The following is a 19,253-nucleotide window of genomic DNA, read 5'->3' on the forward strand; positions in this document are numbered from 1 at the left end:
ACATTTGATCAACCTTCGACTTTCGACCATTGATCGACGTTCAATATTTGCAACGTTTATGCCCTTACGCCTATAACGATTTAACCCTTTAGCCTACGTATATACCATTACACATGTGAATATTTAACCCTTTACGACACGTATATACTCGCATACTTATGCAGGTTCAACCCTTTACCATACGCATACATCTGTGAAGATTCAACCCTTCACCCTACGTATATACCATTATACGTTTAACCCTTTACCCTACATACAGTATATCGCAACACCTGTGAAGACTTGATATTTTACCTTCTGCATGTACACCCATCTGGGAATCAAGGATTCGACACTTAACCGTTCATACATATACATCTCTATACCTACAAAAATCTGACCTTTTATCGCCTTCCCTCCCCCCTTCCATCAAAACTCGAAAACGGGGGTTGACGCGCGAAGCCCCTCTAGTAATAATATATGAAAATTCGGCCGTTCGAAACGATCTTTCGGACGGCGATGACAGTCTGAAGAATGTAACCTTCAAGTGTATCACGGTTTGTACGTAGAGAGTGAGGCCTACGAAGTATAACTTCGTCTTTGCGATACCGTTTACACCGTGTAGAGTTAAAATTGCATCAACCAATCTGTTTAAGGGAAAGAAACGAAATTGTTATACTTTTGGTAAGATCTCATCCGCAGTTGGTAAACTCAGTTTCTAAAATTACGGATTTAAGACTTACTGTTATTACATACTACAATTATTCCAAACATGTTCCAAAACAGTAACAAGAACTATGTCTGAAAAATAGTTTTCTGAATAATATTCATCGTCATAGAACGCCACTAAGGCCAACCTACGAAACTGCAACAACCTTTCCTTTCGATACTCTAAACGACAATCAAACCCAAATATTTAAATGGTCAATCGTGGGTATCAAAAACTCATGAAAACATGTAAATAATCTCATTGATATTCGTGAAAAGTGAAAAAAACCAATCAACGAAGGTTTCGACGGTTAATTCGAGGAAGAAAACAAACATGCGCAATGTAGAAAGTATCACTTTTATCACCCATTCAGTCGACAAGGTGTATAGGAAAGAATTTCTCTCTTCATGGCTACTTTCTAGTTATTATAACAGATAGATTTTATGCACACGTATAAACTATGAGGTGTTAATTTCAAGGTGGGAATCGATTCGTAAGTTTACTTGTACCGTTGGTCATACTAGTAGAGTGCCGGTACAGAATCGATGCTGTTAAATTTTTTATAAGAGTGTTTATTTCATTCAACGGACTGCACGAACCCATAGAAGAAGATCAGGTACACCGATTATTCATACATATTCGTCATCACGTTGCATTTTCCTGACTACCCCTCAACTGCATATCCATGTTTACGTGAATGCTATCAGAGGTGAGAAAAAAATAACCACTCTTCTACATAAAACGCATCCATTGCAGCATATTGACGTAAAGGTGCGTCCAAGAGCTGCAGCCTTCCATATTAGCATTTATGCCATTGGGAAGTTTCGTGGAATTTTGAAAATTGCCGCGAACATGTCGGTGTTTCAGTACATCAGAATATGGTGAAGTTCGAAATATCGGATTCAGAATGCACGTTTTTTGGCAATTTGTCACTCACCAATTGCATACATCGATACTGATTTGCGCTATTCTGGTATCGTAGGCAGCATTTTTTCACCTAAATAAAACTGATTTTGCATAACTTATAGAGTCAATGTTACTCCTGCAAACACAAGAAAGACATCGCTGCGAGTTTTATGTAAATCCCCGCTGGTTCCTGACGTTATCGGTTACAAACATACAAACATACGAAACCTCTTACACATCTGTTAGATTAGATTATATTATATTACGTAACGTAAATGTTGATAGAGATACCGAGAGAAAATGGTGAACCACCCAGGAAATTGTGTGTTTGACTACGTATGTGTGAGCTTTACCGTCTTTCCATGCAAGCGGGACACCTCAAGCTTCAGCTGTCAAACGCGAGTATTGAAGATTATGTATATGAGGCGATATCTTTGAGTGTAGCAGATCTGAAATAATTGATCTAGAGATCTGGGAAGGTTGGGCCAATTTTTATTATTGTCCATGTGTATGGACCTCACTTCAAGATTCCTGAATTACCGACTGATCGGATAACTCCGGTCGAGCCAGTGCGAGATCGGCAATAAACGTTGATTGCGGACCTCAATGAGCAGCACGGCGACGTAAGGGGAACTAGAGAGAGAGAACAACAAGAAGAAAGACGAACGCAAGACATCACTCGACACGTGCACGAGATGCTGGAAATGGTATTTTTCCCAACAGTTTACTCAGCTGAACCGGTGCAACTAGCGCCATCTAACTACCACGTTTACAATTGTCTCGGGTCGAACTTTCCATTACAGGTGTTACAAAGTTATCACGTGTCACGAGTGCGGGTTGGCGATTGCCGATGAGCGAGATGTTTATGGCACGAGCCGAAGACGAGTGCAGCAAATGACATTAATCAGGAATCGCCAACTTCCCGCACTCGTATCACAATATACTATTCTGCTATAGGCTCATGTAACACTCGACAGTCAGTCGTTCTTAGGATGCCAGATAAAAACAAACTGTGACTAAACAGAGTATCCAAGTCACTCGCCACCCTCCTGTTCGTCCCGCTCTTACGCCGGTCATAGGGTGGTTTGGGTATATGTAAGGATAATTAGCAAAAATGTCAAAATAGAAAAATCTTTCAATACGTTTATAACTCGTTGAACTTCAATAAAACTATTTCCACACGTTCAAGGTCATGTTCGCTGTACCAAGCGCATAATAAACAAGAATGTAGGCTGATGTAATTTTGCAAATTCAAAAACAGTTAATTTAATATGAGCATTCAATTAGGGAATATGAACACATGGAAGATCAAACAACAGTTAACACGTTAGGCGCGGCGTCATGAGATCGGCATTGTCAAGTACCGGCAAACCACCTAAACTAAAATAGGGAGGATTATGCATGTACAATAGGCTCATAAACATGAAAAACAATCATGTCATCATAAGCTTGAGCTTCGTGAATAATAATAATAGTACATTATGTAACAAGGGAATAAAGTTGACGTTTATTCCTGTGTTACATATAGGACTTTATTGCCAACTTGACTCTGGTTGCAATATTTATCTGAAAATTGGGACTTTTAAATTGGCCGCGATTTGGGCGGTGCGCTGCATCTTATGAGCAATTGTTTGCGCTCACTTCTTTTTTTTTTTTTTTCAAGCCGCTCGCTTCTTCTGGACTTGGATTTGTGGGAAATATGATCTCATGTTTCATTCCGCTTTCAAGGTCAAGAACGTTAATTTTATGGTTAGGTCGGGAATAAACATAAAATATATGGTTTGCACGCAATGGGAATAAGAGATACTTACATATTCTCTATTATTTATTATTTGCATCATAAAACATTGTCATTTTTCGAACAAGAATGGCATGCCCAAATCGTCGCAAGCGTGGCTGTTAAAAATACTCCGATCGCAGTTTTTGAGAATAATGATGCAACTACGAAAAGACGATCTATTATTTGAGGTTATGAACGACGGTAACAGGTAACCAGGTGGTGTACGAGTTGGGATTTAAACTGATGAGGTATAAAATACTCAGATCTCATTTTCTAAGATTGATGTTGCAACTACGGAAAGAAGAACTGTTATTTGAGGTTACGAATGACGTTAACAGGTACCCAGGGGATATACGAGTTGGGTTTGAGACTGATATATTTTGAGAGCCCTCCGGTTCAACAGAAATCTATCCTAGAGAGTAAAAGACCTACAGTGAATATCGTACAGGATCTTTTCTGCAGATATTTTATTTTACGATTTTGAAGCAGCTTCGAACGAAGCATCGATATTTGATCCTTTGTCTGTAATAGCAATGTTTTCTATTTTCGTACTTTGAAAAAGATCTTCGTTGCTTACGAATATAGTAACTCGATAAATACTCAATGTCGGCCTATCTTGTAATAAAATTGATAAAATTCATCGATTTTTTGTTCACTGACATCGGACTGTACCGTCTGATTAAAAAGTTTGAAAAAAAGAAAAAACCATTTAAAAATTTACTTTTGCGAAGGATGGTAAACACAAATGAAATGACATCCCTACCACGCAACAGGAATAATTTTGAGTAAATTAGCAAAACACGATCTGAAATATCAGCAATTTAAGTAACTCCTCGTAATTAAAATGTTAAAAATGCTCACACTCTGGTATTTTTTAGTCGATTCTAATGTTTCTGGGCTGCTTTTGCACGCTGATCAGAACCCCACCAATCGTATGAGCAACACTTTAGAAATTTAACGTTATGGTATAGTTTTAACACGCAAATGTAATTGTTGACGAACATCCGTTGTATTCTACTTGAACAAATACATTTTAATCAACTCTGCAGATAACTCGAGAGATAACTATTAGTACAATTATTCCAGACGATCTCTTAAGATATCTACAGTGAACAGAATAATCCCCAAAACATAAAACCAGACGAAACGACACTAGAGTTTAATCCACGTGAATGTAACAACTTTTTGAAAAAAAGTACAAGACTTCTTCTTAAATTGTTAATATCTTTGCTTGTATTATATTATTCGAATTTTCTCGGATTCATTTTTATTACATAAATAGGAATGTTCTTACATTTGTATTCGCCAACACTAACCTAAATAAGACTTATGGAGATTTTTTCAAAGGTTTTCTCATCTAACCTACTTTTTTATTCAGACTGTATCGACGACTAAGCAGAATGACATCGAATCTCAGTATTCGGTTCAAAAACATCGTATTTCAGATTTTAATCCCCAATCGTCGTACCTCACAATTTGATTTAGAACCGTCGCATCTCAGTTCACGATTAAGTAATTCCAGTTAGCTGAAGAAGCCGATGAGCAACTCACTGCACTGCGGTGCAAACGAGAGGACACCCGGTAGGTACCGAGAGTGGCGTCTATTTACGTTTTACATTATAGGTAGTTAATTATGCTGTGTTATAATACACCTGAGGGATTCCCCCACTTTACCTCTACCTGTCTGTTTTCATATTCGTGGTATCAGTCGAGATAATAATTCAAATTATTCGAGATTTTTCCTAGACGCACGTGTCCAAGTACAGAACTTCTGAACTATTGCACCGATAAAAATTTCTAGTTACGGTTACTGTACAATCGATAGCTATTTTCGTTTTCACCACAAAAAATGAACGAAGAACATAAATAGTTCTGAGCAAAACACGAAAATGAGTAGACTAGCGGTAACCAGAAAATCTAGTACGTCAATATTCTTTTCGGTGATGGTCACTGGTGTACTATATTTTCTTATAACTTTTGTAATAATATAGTGTAAGTGCAAAAATGAATTATAGAGCTCGACTAGAAAAATGTAGCAAGCTGAACTAGCAGATGACGTTGCAATAACCAGGAAAAGTAGTATCAACTAACTATAGTCGCATTAAATAATTATACTTGTACCTGCACATTTTCTTGTCATTCTAAAAAAAGTCGATCAGTCGTTGTAAATATAATATACGAAATTTTTCTCAATGTCCATTTTCGATTGTTTTTTTATTTCTTTCATTCAACCAGCGTAAGTCAGAAATCTGTTTGGTCCGGTTAAAAAGTCCGAATGACAAAATTTCTCATTTTGAAACATACATGGGCCATAAAAAATTTTTTTCAAATATTTTAAAAACATTTACTATAGCGCAAAACATTCCGCATCCAAAAAATCGACTTCTGAAGGACATTTTTTTTTTCAACTATCGTTGCAATGACGAGGTTGAGTTTCTGGGATTTTTACCAAATCCTCTCAACCATCTTCGTGTATTGATCTTCGCATGTAATTCGGTGAAACATCCCAATTTGTAAAATCGTGATCAACATTATACATTCAAAGTTTCGATAACGGTTTCTTAAACGCAAAGCTCATCAATTTCGGGGAAACCGCGTTCTTCAGGAATTTCGAACGATAAGTTATTGTCAGCTTTTCATTACTGATGAAAATGTGGCTACCAATTCTAATCGATAAAAGCAAGCCATCAAAGTATGGTTAAACTACATTCATGTCCCGAATTGAATTGCGGATGATACTAATCTCACCAATTAAACCTCTCTGATTTTTATCTAGTGTATATACGTTGTGGAGCATCGAAAACGAACGGAGTGATTTCTCGATGCACTCAATGGACTTGAATAAAACTACCGCCGAAATGATTTAATAATGAATAGAAACACCGGTGGGTGCTCACCTTTGGGAGTCGTTTTCATCCCTCCAAACCATTTATCAGCAGATAAAAAAATATATTATGTATCTCTTAGTTTTCGATGCACTACGACATACATGAACTAGATAAATATCGGAGGGGTCGACCTACCTAGAGGGTTTTTTGCGAGTAGAAGTGCAACGTAAATCTTATAAACCACGTTACTGCAGAGTCACGCAAACTTTCGTAAATTCAAACATAAGTTTATTCAATTTCATTTAATTTATTTAAAATTATGAATTAGACAGTCGAGAATAAAACCTAACATGAGTACACATAGTAATAAAGCTAATTGTAAGTATGTAAGAATTTTCAAATCTCAACGGGACAAGGAAAAAAATTGCCGCGCACAAAGAGCACGTGATAGACCTACATGATATTGCGGAATGCATGACGCAATCATGCATAAGACGTTCTATTCGTTGAGTATAATCCACCGTCCTAAAAATACCGACAAAGAGGTCCCACGACGATATATCTCCTACTCTCCGACGTAAGCAAGTATAATTTTCTATATAGAGAATCCAAAAATACAATATGCAACCTAGGTAACGTCTTAAAGTTGACCCGTCTTGATTTACCGCAAAATGAACAGAAAGTGGTAAGTTACGCATGACACTGAACTTTTTCCACTTAGCTGACTTATTTACAGTCACACTCGTATGCGTCGTTAATTAAATAACTTCACAACAATTGTTCTGTTTTTATTTATTGTTGGAACGATGGGTTTGTCGAGCTTAATAGACCACTGTCATGAGATATATTTTTTTATTCGCACTAAAGACGTCACCGTAAGTTTATTCGTCCGCTGTAGCTGGCACGAAGCAGAGCATCATCAATGAGGATGAAACAGGGAAGAAACTAGCCGTATACTGTTATCAACGCTGTCAAGTGACATTTGCGTTTACAGCCGATATAAAACGTGATTGTAATTTGTTGGAATAAAAACTGTGCCAATTCTCTTATTCGCATCTATATGTATAAACGAATCATACAAAAGTGCCATAAGAAAAATGCATCCGTACATATGAACAATTCGCGGACTTTTGGGAGTGTGAACTCGCAAACGATCATCGAATTTATGAAAGCAATCATTTGCTCACACATGTGCACTTCTTCGTTTTTCTGCTGCAACGGGTAATTTTTGTTTTTTATTTCTTACACAGGGTTCACTGACATCAGTTACGGGGTTGAGGTTAGTAGGTAACGTTAACGTAACGACCATACAAATAAAAACCTTCACTATTCTGCAACTTTGGTATGACAAGAGGTTGAATTAGCAAAACATATAAGTATCTTTTGCTCTAGCAGGGTTTACTGAGTTTCAAACAATTTCAAATAAGTTGGAAACTAACAATTTTTCCGAATAATGGATCGTTACATTAACGTTACGAACTTCAAACTCTTCATTACTTTGAGTAATTCGAGGAAGACATTAAATTTGAATGATCATCACGTCGCCTGCGATACTTTATCTCGACTCTAGTAACTCCACCCTGATAAAACTTCCGTTAGATGCAAATAGATACGTACAGACTGTGCCCAACACCGTACAGAAAACAGAAACACAAACAATTTCCTGTCCATTTCTTTTACGGTTTTTGGCACACGTCCTGTAAGTTTCTATCCGCGTCTAATGGGATTTTTACTAGGGTAGGGTGACAGCAGTGTAACTTTAGCGGGGTCACTCTAATTCATGCGACTTACCACTGCGATGAATTTTCTATAAGACGAAAAAAATGCAACGTTGAAGTTGTATTTTCATTAGTGACGGGTATCATCAATAAAAATACCCGACTTTGAACAATAGAGTTGCAGGTTTTCAAGGTTTTTTTATTCGAATTTTCGTTCAGTGAATAGAAAACTCGTGCCAAGATTTGTATAGTAATACACTCTATCCTCTGTTTGAGCGCGTGATATGAGAAAGATATTTTTTAAATTGTTATTTTAGAATTATGGAAGATATATTTGTGTAACCCATGATGAATTTTCATCGCAATCGTTTGTACTGCAATTTTGATAGCTTTTACGGAAAAAATATTAATACCGGGCTTGCCGAACAATCATTCAACTGATATTTTGGGTGTTTACTGACGTTGACGTTGACTGTTCATTGAGCAAATATTGTAACTATTTATTTTTTCAAACTACAGTCAAATCATAATTTGACTGGTATTTCTAATACAATCGGTATTTTAGAAGCGGATGGTAGAATAAAATTCAGAAATGAAATGAGATACAAGAAAAGGTCTCGTACAATACTTTTCGACTAATGGATTTTGCTATTTTTGAGATTTTTTAATTGTCATCTGACTTTAGGTAGAGAACACGGAATTTGGACAGCAGCAGCTGATAGCGAAGTCAAAGACAAATTCGAAGACGGGAAAAAAGATTATTTCTTTAATATTTTCCTGAAAAAACGAAATTTTTTATTTGTTTTTGATTTTTCTCATCAGCTTCTATACTTATCTATTGCTACTTACCCACGCTGAAGAGTTATCTGGCAGATAGAAAATTGGTGAGCTTGGAACGACATAATATAATCTTTATGATTTTGGTTCAGATCATGAATTACGATCACAGACTTTTTAGCGTGGGTGAGGGACTATAATTAAGTGCGGAAATTGAGTAGAAAGAAATTTATTTCTTCAGATACGTTATTTATTTATTTTTTTTTCGTTTCTTTGAATTCGTCCGCGATCTTGCTATCGGCTGTTCATATCCAAAGTACGTGTTCCTTATCTAAAATCAGACGTTACTTGCAAAATTTAAAAGACTCCACACTCCACAAGTCGTCCCATCTCAACATCATCTTTCCCCTCTGGACCCTTGAAGTTTTGTATATTTCTATCATAGCTCTGTCCGTTTCTAAGGCAGTTTTCTAAGGCGATTCAAACCGACCACCCCGTATATTAGGTGACGAAAAGCCGGAATAATCGAAAGTATAGAAAAAGAAAATCTTGTGAAACTGAACTTTCTTTTAGAATCCGTCAGAGGCATTGACGGATTGATATTGTTAGTCTTGTAGAGTACCTCAATCATATTTTTTATATTGGATGATGAAATAAGACAAGCCTTCACGTAATGTCGATCATAAAACATATCTAGATAGTAAATTGATGAAGACTGCATAGTACGTATTTCGTATTTTATATGTTAAGCTATATTGTAAAACTATAATACGTAGGTATAGAATTGAACTTGAAGAAATCCGCAGTTTATTTTTTATCTCTTACTCATTTTTTTTTTTTGTGTGTGTTTTTTTTTTTTGCTCTTCTCAACAGTATTTACAAATGCGACGAAAGTCTATTGACTCGTGATGAGGCAATACTTTCCGCAGGATGTCCGACAGAATTTGGCGTGTATAATGTGTAATTTCATATACATATAAATGAATGTAGGATACATGCATGTACGTTTCAACCCAAGAACTGTTTTCACGTCAGTCAACATTTATAAAATAGATTGAGGTGCCTTACGATATTTTTGTTTCTAATCCACGCTGACAATTAGCGTGTGTGGGTAAATAAACATGTTAAAAATACGATAAAGTATTAATGGCTACTCGATATTGGCCGCTAAATAAAATCGTAGTAATGCGACAAACTTCTGTATGCCCTAAAAACATGTGTAAACGGTGTACGGATACGGATAAATCCGGCAAGTGCCAGGCAGCTTTTCAAGTTGATAATTGTGATCCGTCTCGAATTAAGTGTGTTGTAGAGTATGACAAACTAAAAATATATACAAAATATCTGACTTAAATGTAAACGGAGTGATTTTTACAATTTTGAAAAACGTCACTTTTACTTTCAATTTTTCATGTAAGAAATGAATTGTACCAATCAAGGGGAATCGGTCTAAATTACATTTCTTAACTTTCTGTTCCTCTGTTTAAAGAAAAAAGAAACGGAGAAACGGGAAGCTGGCATAATCATTCCGAAAATGAAAAATTGAAGGAAAAGTTATCGCTAGATCTTCACGTTCCAGCGTCTAGAGAATTTTTTGTCAGTTGACAAGAGTATGTGTGATTTTTTGTGTATTTCGATTCGAAGTCATATAAACGTCGTTAGTCGATAAAATATATATGAAAATCAACAATGTTCAATTTTATCGTGTTATCGCACATGATATCGGTTCGGACCACAGGCAACGCCTTTGTTTGCGGTTGTGAATCGCTTTGTACAAGCAGTTGGAGTTTGGATAAAAATCTCTCTATCTAATAATCTAAAAAAAAAAAACATCACACATACTTTTCGTCCACTCACGAGGACGCGGTTTTGAGCGGATTGGAGTTTTGGTTAGGTCAATTACGCATGGAATGCTTTATGTGTGTGTGTGTGTGTGTGGATAATCATAAATATAAGCCCTTGATTACAAAAATAATCCAGCAGCTCAGAGTGCCAGAACTAGGTCAAACTTAAGCCACTCGATTTAAACGGTTTGTCGGCAATATTACGTCAAATAAAATACAATTTTACAGTTATGTATTCACGTATCTACATACATATTATACATATTATAAATATATTACGTAACGAACAGATGAAGACTTTACTCATGTTGGTAGAGGAGTATTGGATTATACTACACGATTAGCCTAACCTTCAGTCTATATATATTGTAACGTTAAACTGCTGTCATCTAAGGCAACTGGTGATAAATAAATAAATAAATAAATAAACTCAAATCAAAGGAAATTAACAGTCAATCAGTTGTATTATCGATTGAAATTATAAGTTTCGAGTCAGTCAAGTAGAGCTTACAAGAGTTAACAATAATTCTCTAGGTTCTACTTGACAGGTCAACAACGATTGATAAATCGAAAAATAGTGGCTGGCGTGATTTTTGAAAGAATAAAGTGAAGTGATAGCTTTTAACAAAAGATGACAATGGACAGAGAAAATTAGACGTAGGTCGGTGTAAGCGATATAATGTGCAAAAATATACTTAAAGCTACGCGTCACTGGGCGACGTGGTTTTACCCACTCTTCCAAGAACGACACTACGGTACTGATTATTTGGCTGTTAATTAGAACCAATTTTATTATTCGGTGGTTTAATCTACGCTCAGATGTACTGCAAGGAACTCGATTTACGATAAAAATTCATGCAAAATAGCAAATAAAACATAATAAGCACTACTGGTACAAATATTCAGAAAAGGAAAGACAACAGACGGCTCGAAATACGATAGAGATTACAGAAGCCGCTTGCGAAAATATTATTTAAAAAAATTATAGAAATTAAGATATAAGAGAGTTATCTATTCGGTAGCTGCGAGGCCGTTCAGAGATACGGAATCAATTAACGAAATCATGCAGTCACACGACGGCTTAACTCAGAGCTGCGGACTATGATTCACAAAGATACCGGCATCACACGATGCAAACAAAAAGATAATTAAGATACGAGAGAAGGAAAGATATGGACAACTTCGTAACGATACGATACGAAGGCAAAACCCTGACTTACTATAACCAGTAATCGGGCATGCAGACGCTAATTTTATTTTGAGATAAAATTAGCGGTATTATAAAAGAAAAATAATCGGGAAAGGTAACCGGGAGAAAAAGGAAGAGAAGTTAACTAGAGAGCAAAATGATAAAAAGTATGAACACTAGAACTAGCGAAATTAACACGAAGCTATTTCTGCCAAAACCAGGCAAAATAACTGGTCTTCAATAGATACCTAACAATAGAGAAATGTCATATCACGTTGATATAACCATTTTTTATTATAACGATTTTTTCAAGACCTGTCATTTTGACCAGCGCGGTAGTTCTAGTGTTAAAGAACAGTAGGGAATACAAACGATACCGATAGAAGAAAAAGGGAGGAAGAATTTAAATGAGGAACTAGATCTACAAGATCGAGGGTTGACGATGAATGGACGGTGATCGGAGTTCGGCTCGCCGGTCAGGTGATCCTTCTTCGAGTTTATTGACCGTTTGTTCCCTACCATAATTAGGTCATCCCTCTAATGGCGAATATCGGTCATGAATATGCCACGCGGTTACACAGATTACAGACAGTTGGGTAATCATTCGCCCTTTGACTTCGACGTTGACAGCTGCTCTTACGGGGTTGCAGTCGCGGCACTTCACTGACCAGCTGGTTGCCTGTCGTTGGGGACGCTTTGGCGAAGACACGCGTGATGCCCTCCCGGCCATAGTATACATATTGTGTAGCAAGAAAGCAAACTCGGTCCTTTCGGGAGAAGCGTAAGTTTGCGGTGCGAGTCGTAGGTGAGCACTAGCTTGGTCCTTGAAAAAGTGAGTTTTGAATTTCGACCGGCTCACCCCTTAAATCGGCTTCAAATTGTTCAAAAATAATTCCCTTATTTTTTCAGAATTTCATCTCAACTCTAACCCGTACCCGCAAGAGGGTGGATTTCCCCACTGAAAACAGATTTCGATAAAATTTGGTATACGGGCGTTTCTTGGGTCGTTGATTACGCATCTGAACTCAAAATTTGAAAATTCAAAATGGGGCATCCAACATGGCGGAACTCACGAATCGCATGCGAATATCAACAGAAATGAGATCCACTGATGAACCACGTGATCAACTCACGAGGGCGCTTGTCGGGCAGCATTTTGCTACCCGTGAAAACGTAGCCGTACGCTGTCTTCGCTACATCCGGGAAAGTGGCCAGCTGGTTTCTTCAAGAGAAGCTTCTTCTTCGCTCGGCTGTCCGGAGGATTTGTGTGCGCTCTTCGCAATATCCTTTAACCCCGGTACTCAAAGCGGTACGAGAGGTTGTGCTTTCCAAGGCACAACGAGGCTTGCACATCGGACAGTCGGTAGATGAGATCATCGGGAGAATAATTGAGGTCATCAGGGGTCCTGTTGGTCCATCGGTGGTCGGGATCGTTTTTGTCGTCGATAGCTTGTTTGCTTGCACCGAAGCGCGAAATACAGAATTTAGAAAGAAAGAATCAGTGACTAGTAATTTATTAGTTACTTTGTATCGAGTTCGCTTGCAGTACCCTGCCAGGGACATGTTTTCCGATATTTCTTTCACTTGTATGCCCTTGTGACGGACTGATCTAAAGCGCCACGTTACAATAGATAATTTTATTCAATTTGGATAAATATCACAGTCTATGTTTGTCGACGTTTTTTGGAGAAACAAATGTCACACATTTTTTGAGTACAGTTTATTTTATTCCGTGTACTTCCTCGACGACACGGCAACCACTTCCCCATAAATCATTTTTTATGCCACCACAGATCACGGAAAACTTTCAAGAACGTCTACAAAAATTGAAACCTTTTCTCAATTGCCATGATTTTTTCAATTTCGTTTACCTTTGCTTTGCTATCAACGAAGGCGACCACTCTTACTGCGATTCTTACATCTAAGTTTCGACAGTAGTACCTACGTCTCTTAAAACGGATGACGTACAATCTGTCTACGTGAATTCTGCAGGCGGAGATTTGACGCCCAAGTGGCGTTATGAACATCTAACGGTCCAATGTCGATGATGTAACTCCCAGGATGTTGAAACCACAAATGACACGTGTTCGTCAAGCCGGAAGTAAGTATGTAACAGCAAACTCCGTAATCGTGTTCCATGAATAATTTAACATATAAGGGAAGGGGGGGCAAAACGGGGTAGGTGGGCAAAATGGGGTACCCCAAAAAATTCGTAAAAATTTTTTTTTTTCGAACAAATTTCGTAAATGGTCAAAAATGACATCTAGCATCATTTTACACTAAAAAGCTAAAACAAAAAACATTTGTATACTTTTTGCGAAAAAATACAAATAAAAGAAATGGAAATAACAAGAAAAAACTTTTTTAAAATTATGTTGAGAGTAAATTTTATTACTAACGTTAATTTAAAAAGTAATTATTACACATATTTCATTTACTTGAAAAAAAAAAAAAAATCACTTTTTTTAGGGGTACCCCATTTTGCCCGCAAAAATAAAAATTTTTTTCTTACTGGAAATTGAAAATTGACATTATTTACGTTGTTTGCAACTAAAAAAAAAAGAAAATTTAACACATTGGCGCTCACAAAATTTTAGTATTTCCTTAAGTACGCCGTTTTGCCCCCCCCCCCCCCCTCTTTCCCTATGGAAAAAGTCTAATGCAGATCTTACATCCGTGCGGTGAACATATGGTCAGCACTTACGCACTTCTGGAATCAAATCTACATTAATTGTGATAGATCTACCCAAGCATATTGTAATTCTTACTATGCTTTTGTAACTCTTGTTACCGGATTTGTAAATCTTGCTACAATTGCTGCAGATTTAACTCCAAAAAAGTGCTGTCCATACATTCACCACGGGATACGTAAGATCTAGAATATTTTTCTTTCCATATGTGGTATAACATTTATGCATTTATGCAATACGGGTCATCTACAGGGATACATAAAAAAAAACCTACAAAAAAATCAGCAAGGTGAGCATCAGCTATTGAATGGTGTTGGAAATATTTTGCCGGAAGTCTAAGCACAAAATTATATCAGACTATCGAACAAAATAAAAAATTCATTAATGACCGATTCCCCCTATGTCGATTTTTCTCTTTGATTTGTTTTTATTGTACTTTATATGAAATTAAAAAGTATATCAAAGGTAGCTCATTAGGTAAAACAAATTCATTGCAATCATTTTTTCTCAAAACCGTCCTCACAATAAGGGTAAAAATATTAGTCTTATTTTTTTCCATTGCATTGCACAATTCGGTGCAAAAAATTATTTTTTTTCCTACTATCAAATTTATTACCAGACCTACTAAAACCATGTTATGCGAATTGTACAAAAAAAAATTCATCTCCCAAAAGAATTGATATAAAAATCTGGAAAAATTCATAAAGCTACTTTAGAGTAGCGTTAAAATATTGCAATTCATAAACGTCCAAGAAAAAGAGGCTAAATTTGGGAGAATGTCCTATACAGAACTGAAACGTAGCGTTCGTTATAAACCACAACTTGTATAGCTATAAAGTCGGTATCACATTCTTTGTGGTATTTTTTTTTTTGGTCGCGATATCAGAAGTAGGTAGGTAACTGCAGTTTCTTAACTGTTGAGCAAACGATAATAAATCCATGAAAATTATGTAACTTCCATATACACTGCAGTATAGACTGTGAAAATTGTTGTATTTAAACTAAAAATGTTTTTGATGAATAAAATATTGAATAGATCCCATACATAAGTGTATGTAATCAAATTCCTTTGTCACAATCAATATTTTGCTGTTAAGATCTATACAATATTTTCTGCAACAAGAATGATACAATATTTATAACGGGCATCGTAGACTAGTTTAAAATAGGGCACTTGAGTTGTTAAACAAAGTACCGAAGTTCGTTCAAAAGATAAATCAAATCCTAGGAATGCTGTGCATAAAACTTGTCGCTCGAAGATTTCCTGGAACAATTAGGTGACGTGATCGTTCCGTCTGACTGGTGTCAAGTGAGTCTGTAACTGATATTCTCAACAGGCGTCAAAGATTGCCCGCTTTTTAGGTAGGCCGACGTCGCGGAGTTGAAAAACTCCTGATAAAGGTTCCTGTAATGATACTCCGTGAGTCCCAATACGGTGAACAAAACCACATAACCCAGGTACCGAATGGAGCTGACGTATTCCCAGAGACGGTCGGTAAATATGGCCAGGAGGAGGTAATCCGTCAGGGCATGAACATTGACAAGGGTCCAGGACAAAGTGATCGCCCAAAAGGGGCCGCTTCGGAAAACCGTCAGCTGAATGTCCTCCTGAGTGAACAGAAACGAGGATCCGGTAACGCTGTTCTGATGTCCTTGCGACGACTGCCCTTCGAGCAGGTCCTGATACAGGGCGATGTACCGGTTCCATCCGGCGCTACTGAGCAACAGCTGACCAACGAAGAGAAGCAGCACCTTCGGCGCCGCTCGCCCCAGAGGCGACTTCTTTTTGTACAGCATTCCGGACCCCAATTCCTTTGACTCGATGACCGGAAGCAGCTTCTCGTAGCTGCGCCTCGGGGGGTTGACTCTGATGAAGTAATACACCCCGATGATGAGGCTTAATACCCCTAGCGAGTCGCAGATCCCATCGACCCAGTAACCGTTGCTCCCAACCTCCGAATACTCGCCTCGGATGTTCTTCCTCCGCCTCGCCACGTGTCCGTCGAGGTCGTCTAGCCACGATCTTACCATAAATAGAACAACACCAAACCGGCGTTGAGAGAGAGAGTCACTCGACACACATTTTCCTGCAGCGATCGCCACCAGCACATGGAAAGCGCTGATTTTGTTTGGTGATATCCAAGATTGATCACTGATCTTTAACACGCGGTCAACGATCACGGCCAGAGGACTCAGCAAGTAGTGATTCGGATTGTCGAGCATCAAACTCTTCACCGTTACGTCACAGATCGGATTTACGTCGCAGGATATGTACGAGTTGTAGTAGGAGGGATCAGCTGGGATCGCGTCCAAATCTCGGTGAATTGCGAAGTCGCGGACTCTGACGAAGAGGAGATAGTTCATGTACACAAAGTAGCTCAGAGTTAAAATTAAGAGCGCCAAGAAGAGGCGACTGCAAGCTGCGTTCGGACCGAGCATTGTAGTTTTGGGCATTCATTCAACGCGTTAAATGCGCGTGTCGCGCGAGAATTGTACCAATATGTAACAAAGAGGAATAATTAGTCTGGAGTTCCCATTCGTTGAAGGTGAATACATAACTCGCGCAAAACATTATTACATCTCACAGTTTTAATGTCAAACGCGGTGTTTTCAATTATAGCGTCGCGCTCTACATGCGAAAATAACTCGTTAATTTTTCCTCGTTCGTATCTAATCTTGTTTTGCTTAAACCGTCAGTCTCTTACAGTTTATTGTAATGCTTTCAGCCTTGTTTTGTATAAACCACTATTTAAAGCATACGACTGACGTCACTTCAAACACGTTACAGGTTTTAATGATTTAACAAGATTAGAACAAGCAAGATTTAACATTCCACGCAGGTGCACAATTTGAACCGTTTCTGTGTAAATCGTCATCATAAACTGTTGCTCGGTTGTATGGCAATCACTTATTCTCTGGTACTTATAAATCAAACTCTGAACAGAGAGACATAAAAGAAAAACAATCTCGACTATAAAACGTCTTCATTTGATACGTTGTTGTTAAAATTCTATTTTTATTTTTCTACCTTGTTTAACATGACATCCCACTTAAATGCAAACTGGTCATTATATTTACACTCTGCAATAAATAAATTAAACTATATAAACTTTTTCCACACTGTATATAATAAATAGTTATGTATGTGCTGGGATGAATCTGTGACCGAGGAAAGCATCATATATTCGAACACGTAAAATTCGCGCACTTCATCGTTCAACGGTTGACAGTGTTGTGGCTAGATAATAAATGTATGAGCCAGTGCCTCTCAGCCTTGTAGGCGTCAGCGTGGAACAAGGCGCGTCTGCGCTACGCGTACTTCTACAGGTGTGACATGTCCTAACAGGTCTTCGTATTCGAACTTTTTTTTATCAATAATCTTGATATGATACCGCGATATTGTATCACATTATCGTCATGCATGATAGTATCTTCAATACCCAGCTTCAGTAATGAATTTATATTAATTATAGCACGTTACAGGTTATAGAAATGTATAGTTGCATACTTGCTTAGAAAGAATATGGGGCGGTTAATCTGCATTTACTTTAGAGGATACCTTGATGTAACGGGTCAAGAGAACGAAAACAAAATTACTACCCGAAGTGTTCGTTAAATATCTCAAAAATACGGTTTATAATTTTCTAAGCTTAATTCAAAGTTGAAATACATGATTGTGTAACTACAGCAGTAGGCAGGTATGTACCTGAAAGCGCGCGCTTTGCCAAACATGATTCATTACTTGCTTCACTTTTCTCAGCTAGATCCCTTTCACACTAATTGTAAGACTCTAGACCTGCGACTGCCAGATTGGTGTACACAGATGTTCACATGGTTGTAAGTATGGTTGTTACTATATGCAATAAATGTAAGTATAATATTTGTGATTTCACTGCACTTTTTCTATACAGAAGTAAAGTAAGGGTATAAGAAATTCCAAAAATTGTGGCCATCGGAAAACGTGGAGTGATACGTGGCCGGCCGATCGCAAGTAGCTATGCGACGGTCCCCAGCCAAACGGATCAGTGCGGCGAATCCCTAAAGCATTCCCGATTCTCTTCTTTTATCGGAAAATGTACTTATGACGTCCAAGTCTGGTTTTCGGCACTATTTTATGATCACATAACCTGAGTTTTTAATTTTAATGGAAGCAAATCGTAATTATTGGGGTTTCAAATGACGCATGTCACATAAATTAATGAAACGTAATCAGTAATATACCTGTTCTACTATCCACAAGCAAAAAAAACACAGTCAACTGTCAGTTGTTAGCTTGGTTGCATTAGTTTGATTTTTTTCACCAGACGAGCCACAATAAAATGACAATCCCAATATTTAAGCTCATATAGCAGTCCTATCTTTACCGACCGAACAAACTCACTCGTTTTCTTCCTATATCAAATGAACAAATGATCGGAAAGGGTTCAAACTTCGACGATGCATGCACGGAGTAGTAGGAAGGAGACAACACTCAGCGATAAAACTTGTCCCCAGTTTTGAGGTAACGTAAGAAGAATCGTCTGAAAGCAATTTGAGCGTCTATTCCGGAAAAAGTGAAATTCTCGCTTCAAAATGTGAAAAGAAAAGGGCGGCGATCGTAACCTATAAACCTCCATGCTATAAACATTAGATTCCGTAAATTCGCAAAACACGCATTTGAAGTGAGTGAAAACCGAGTTTTTGCGTTTCCAACCTCAACCGACATTAAATCCGAGAAAAAGGTGGCATCGGCGAATCGTAAGATCATAGGGATGAGGGGGGAGAACGCTATACGTGCTTACACCGCAGGAGGCGCTTAAATCGCACCTTGACAATTCCTCTTACGTTGCCCCA

General features: G+C 37.7%; 2 protein-coding genes across 2 annotated transcripts in view; both read right to left on the bottom strand.

Moving 5' to 3' along the window:
* Positions 1–19,253, bottom strand: part of LOC124186316 (probable ATP-dependent RNA helicase DHX35) — a 42,110-nt gene that overhangs the window by 15,570 nt on the left and 7,287 nt on the right. The window lies entirely within an intron of this gene.
* LOC124186325 (ceramide phosphoethanolamine synthase) lies at positions 14,368–17,727 on the bottom strand. Its single transcript, XM_046577938.1, has one exon. It carries the CDS (start codon positions 16,872–16,874, stop codon positions 15,726–15,728), a length of 1,149 nt encoding a protein of 382 aa, XP_046433894.1. The 5' UTR covers positions 16,875–17,727; the 3' UTR covers positions 14,368–15,725.

The sequence above is a fragment of the Neodiprion fabricii genome, chromosome 7 (assembly GCF_021155785.1).
Source record: "Neodiprion fabricii isolate iyNeoFabr1 chromosome 7, iyNeoFabr1.1, whole genome shotgun sequence".
Classification (NCBI taxonomy): Eukaryota; Metazoa; Arthropoda; class Insecta; order Hymenoptera; family Diprionidae; genus Neodiprion; species Neodiprion fabricii.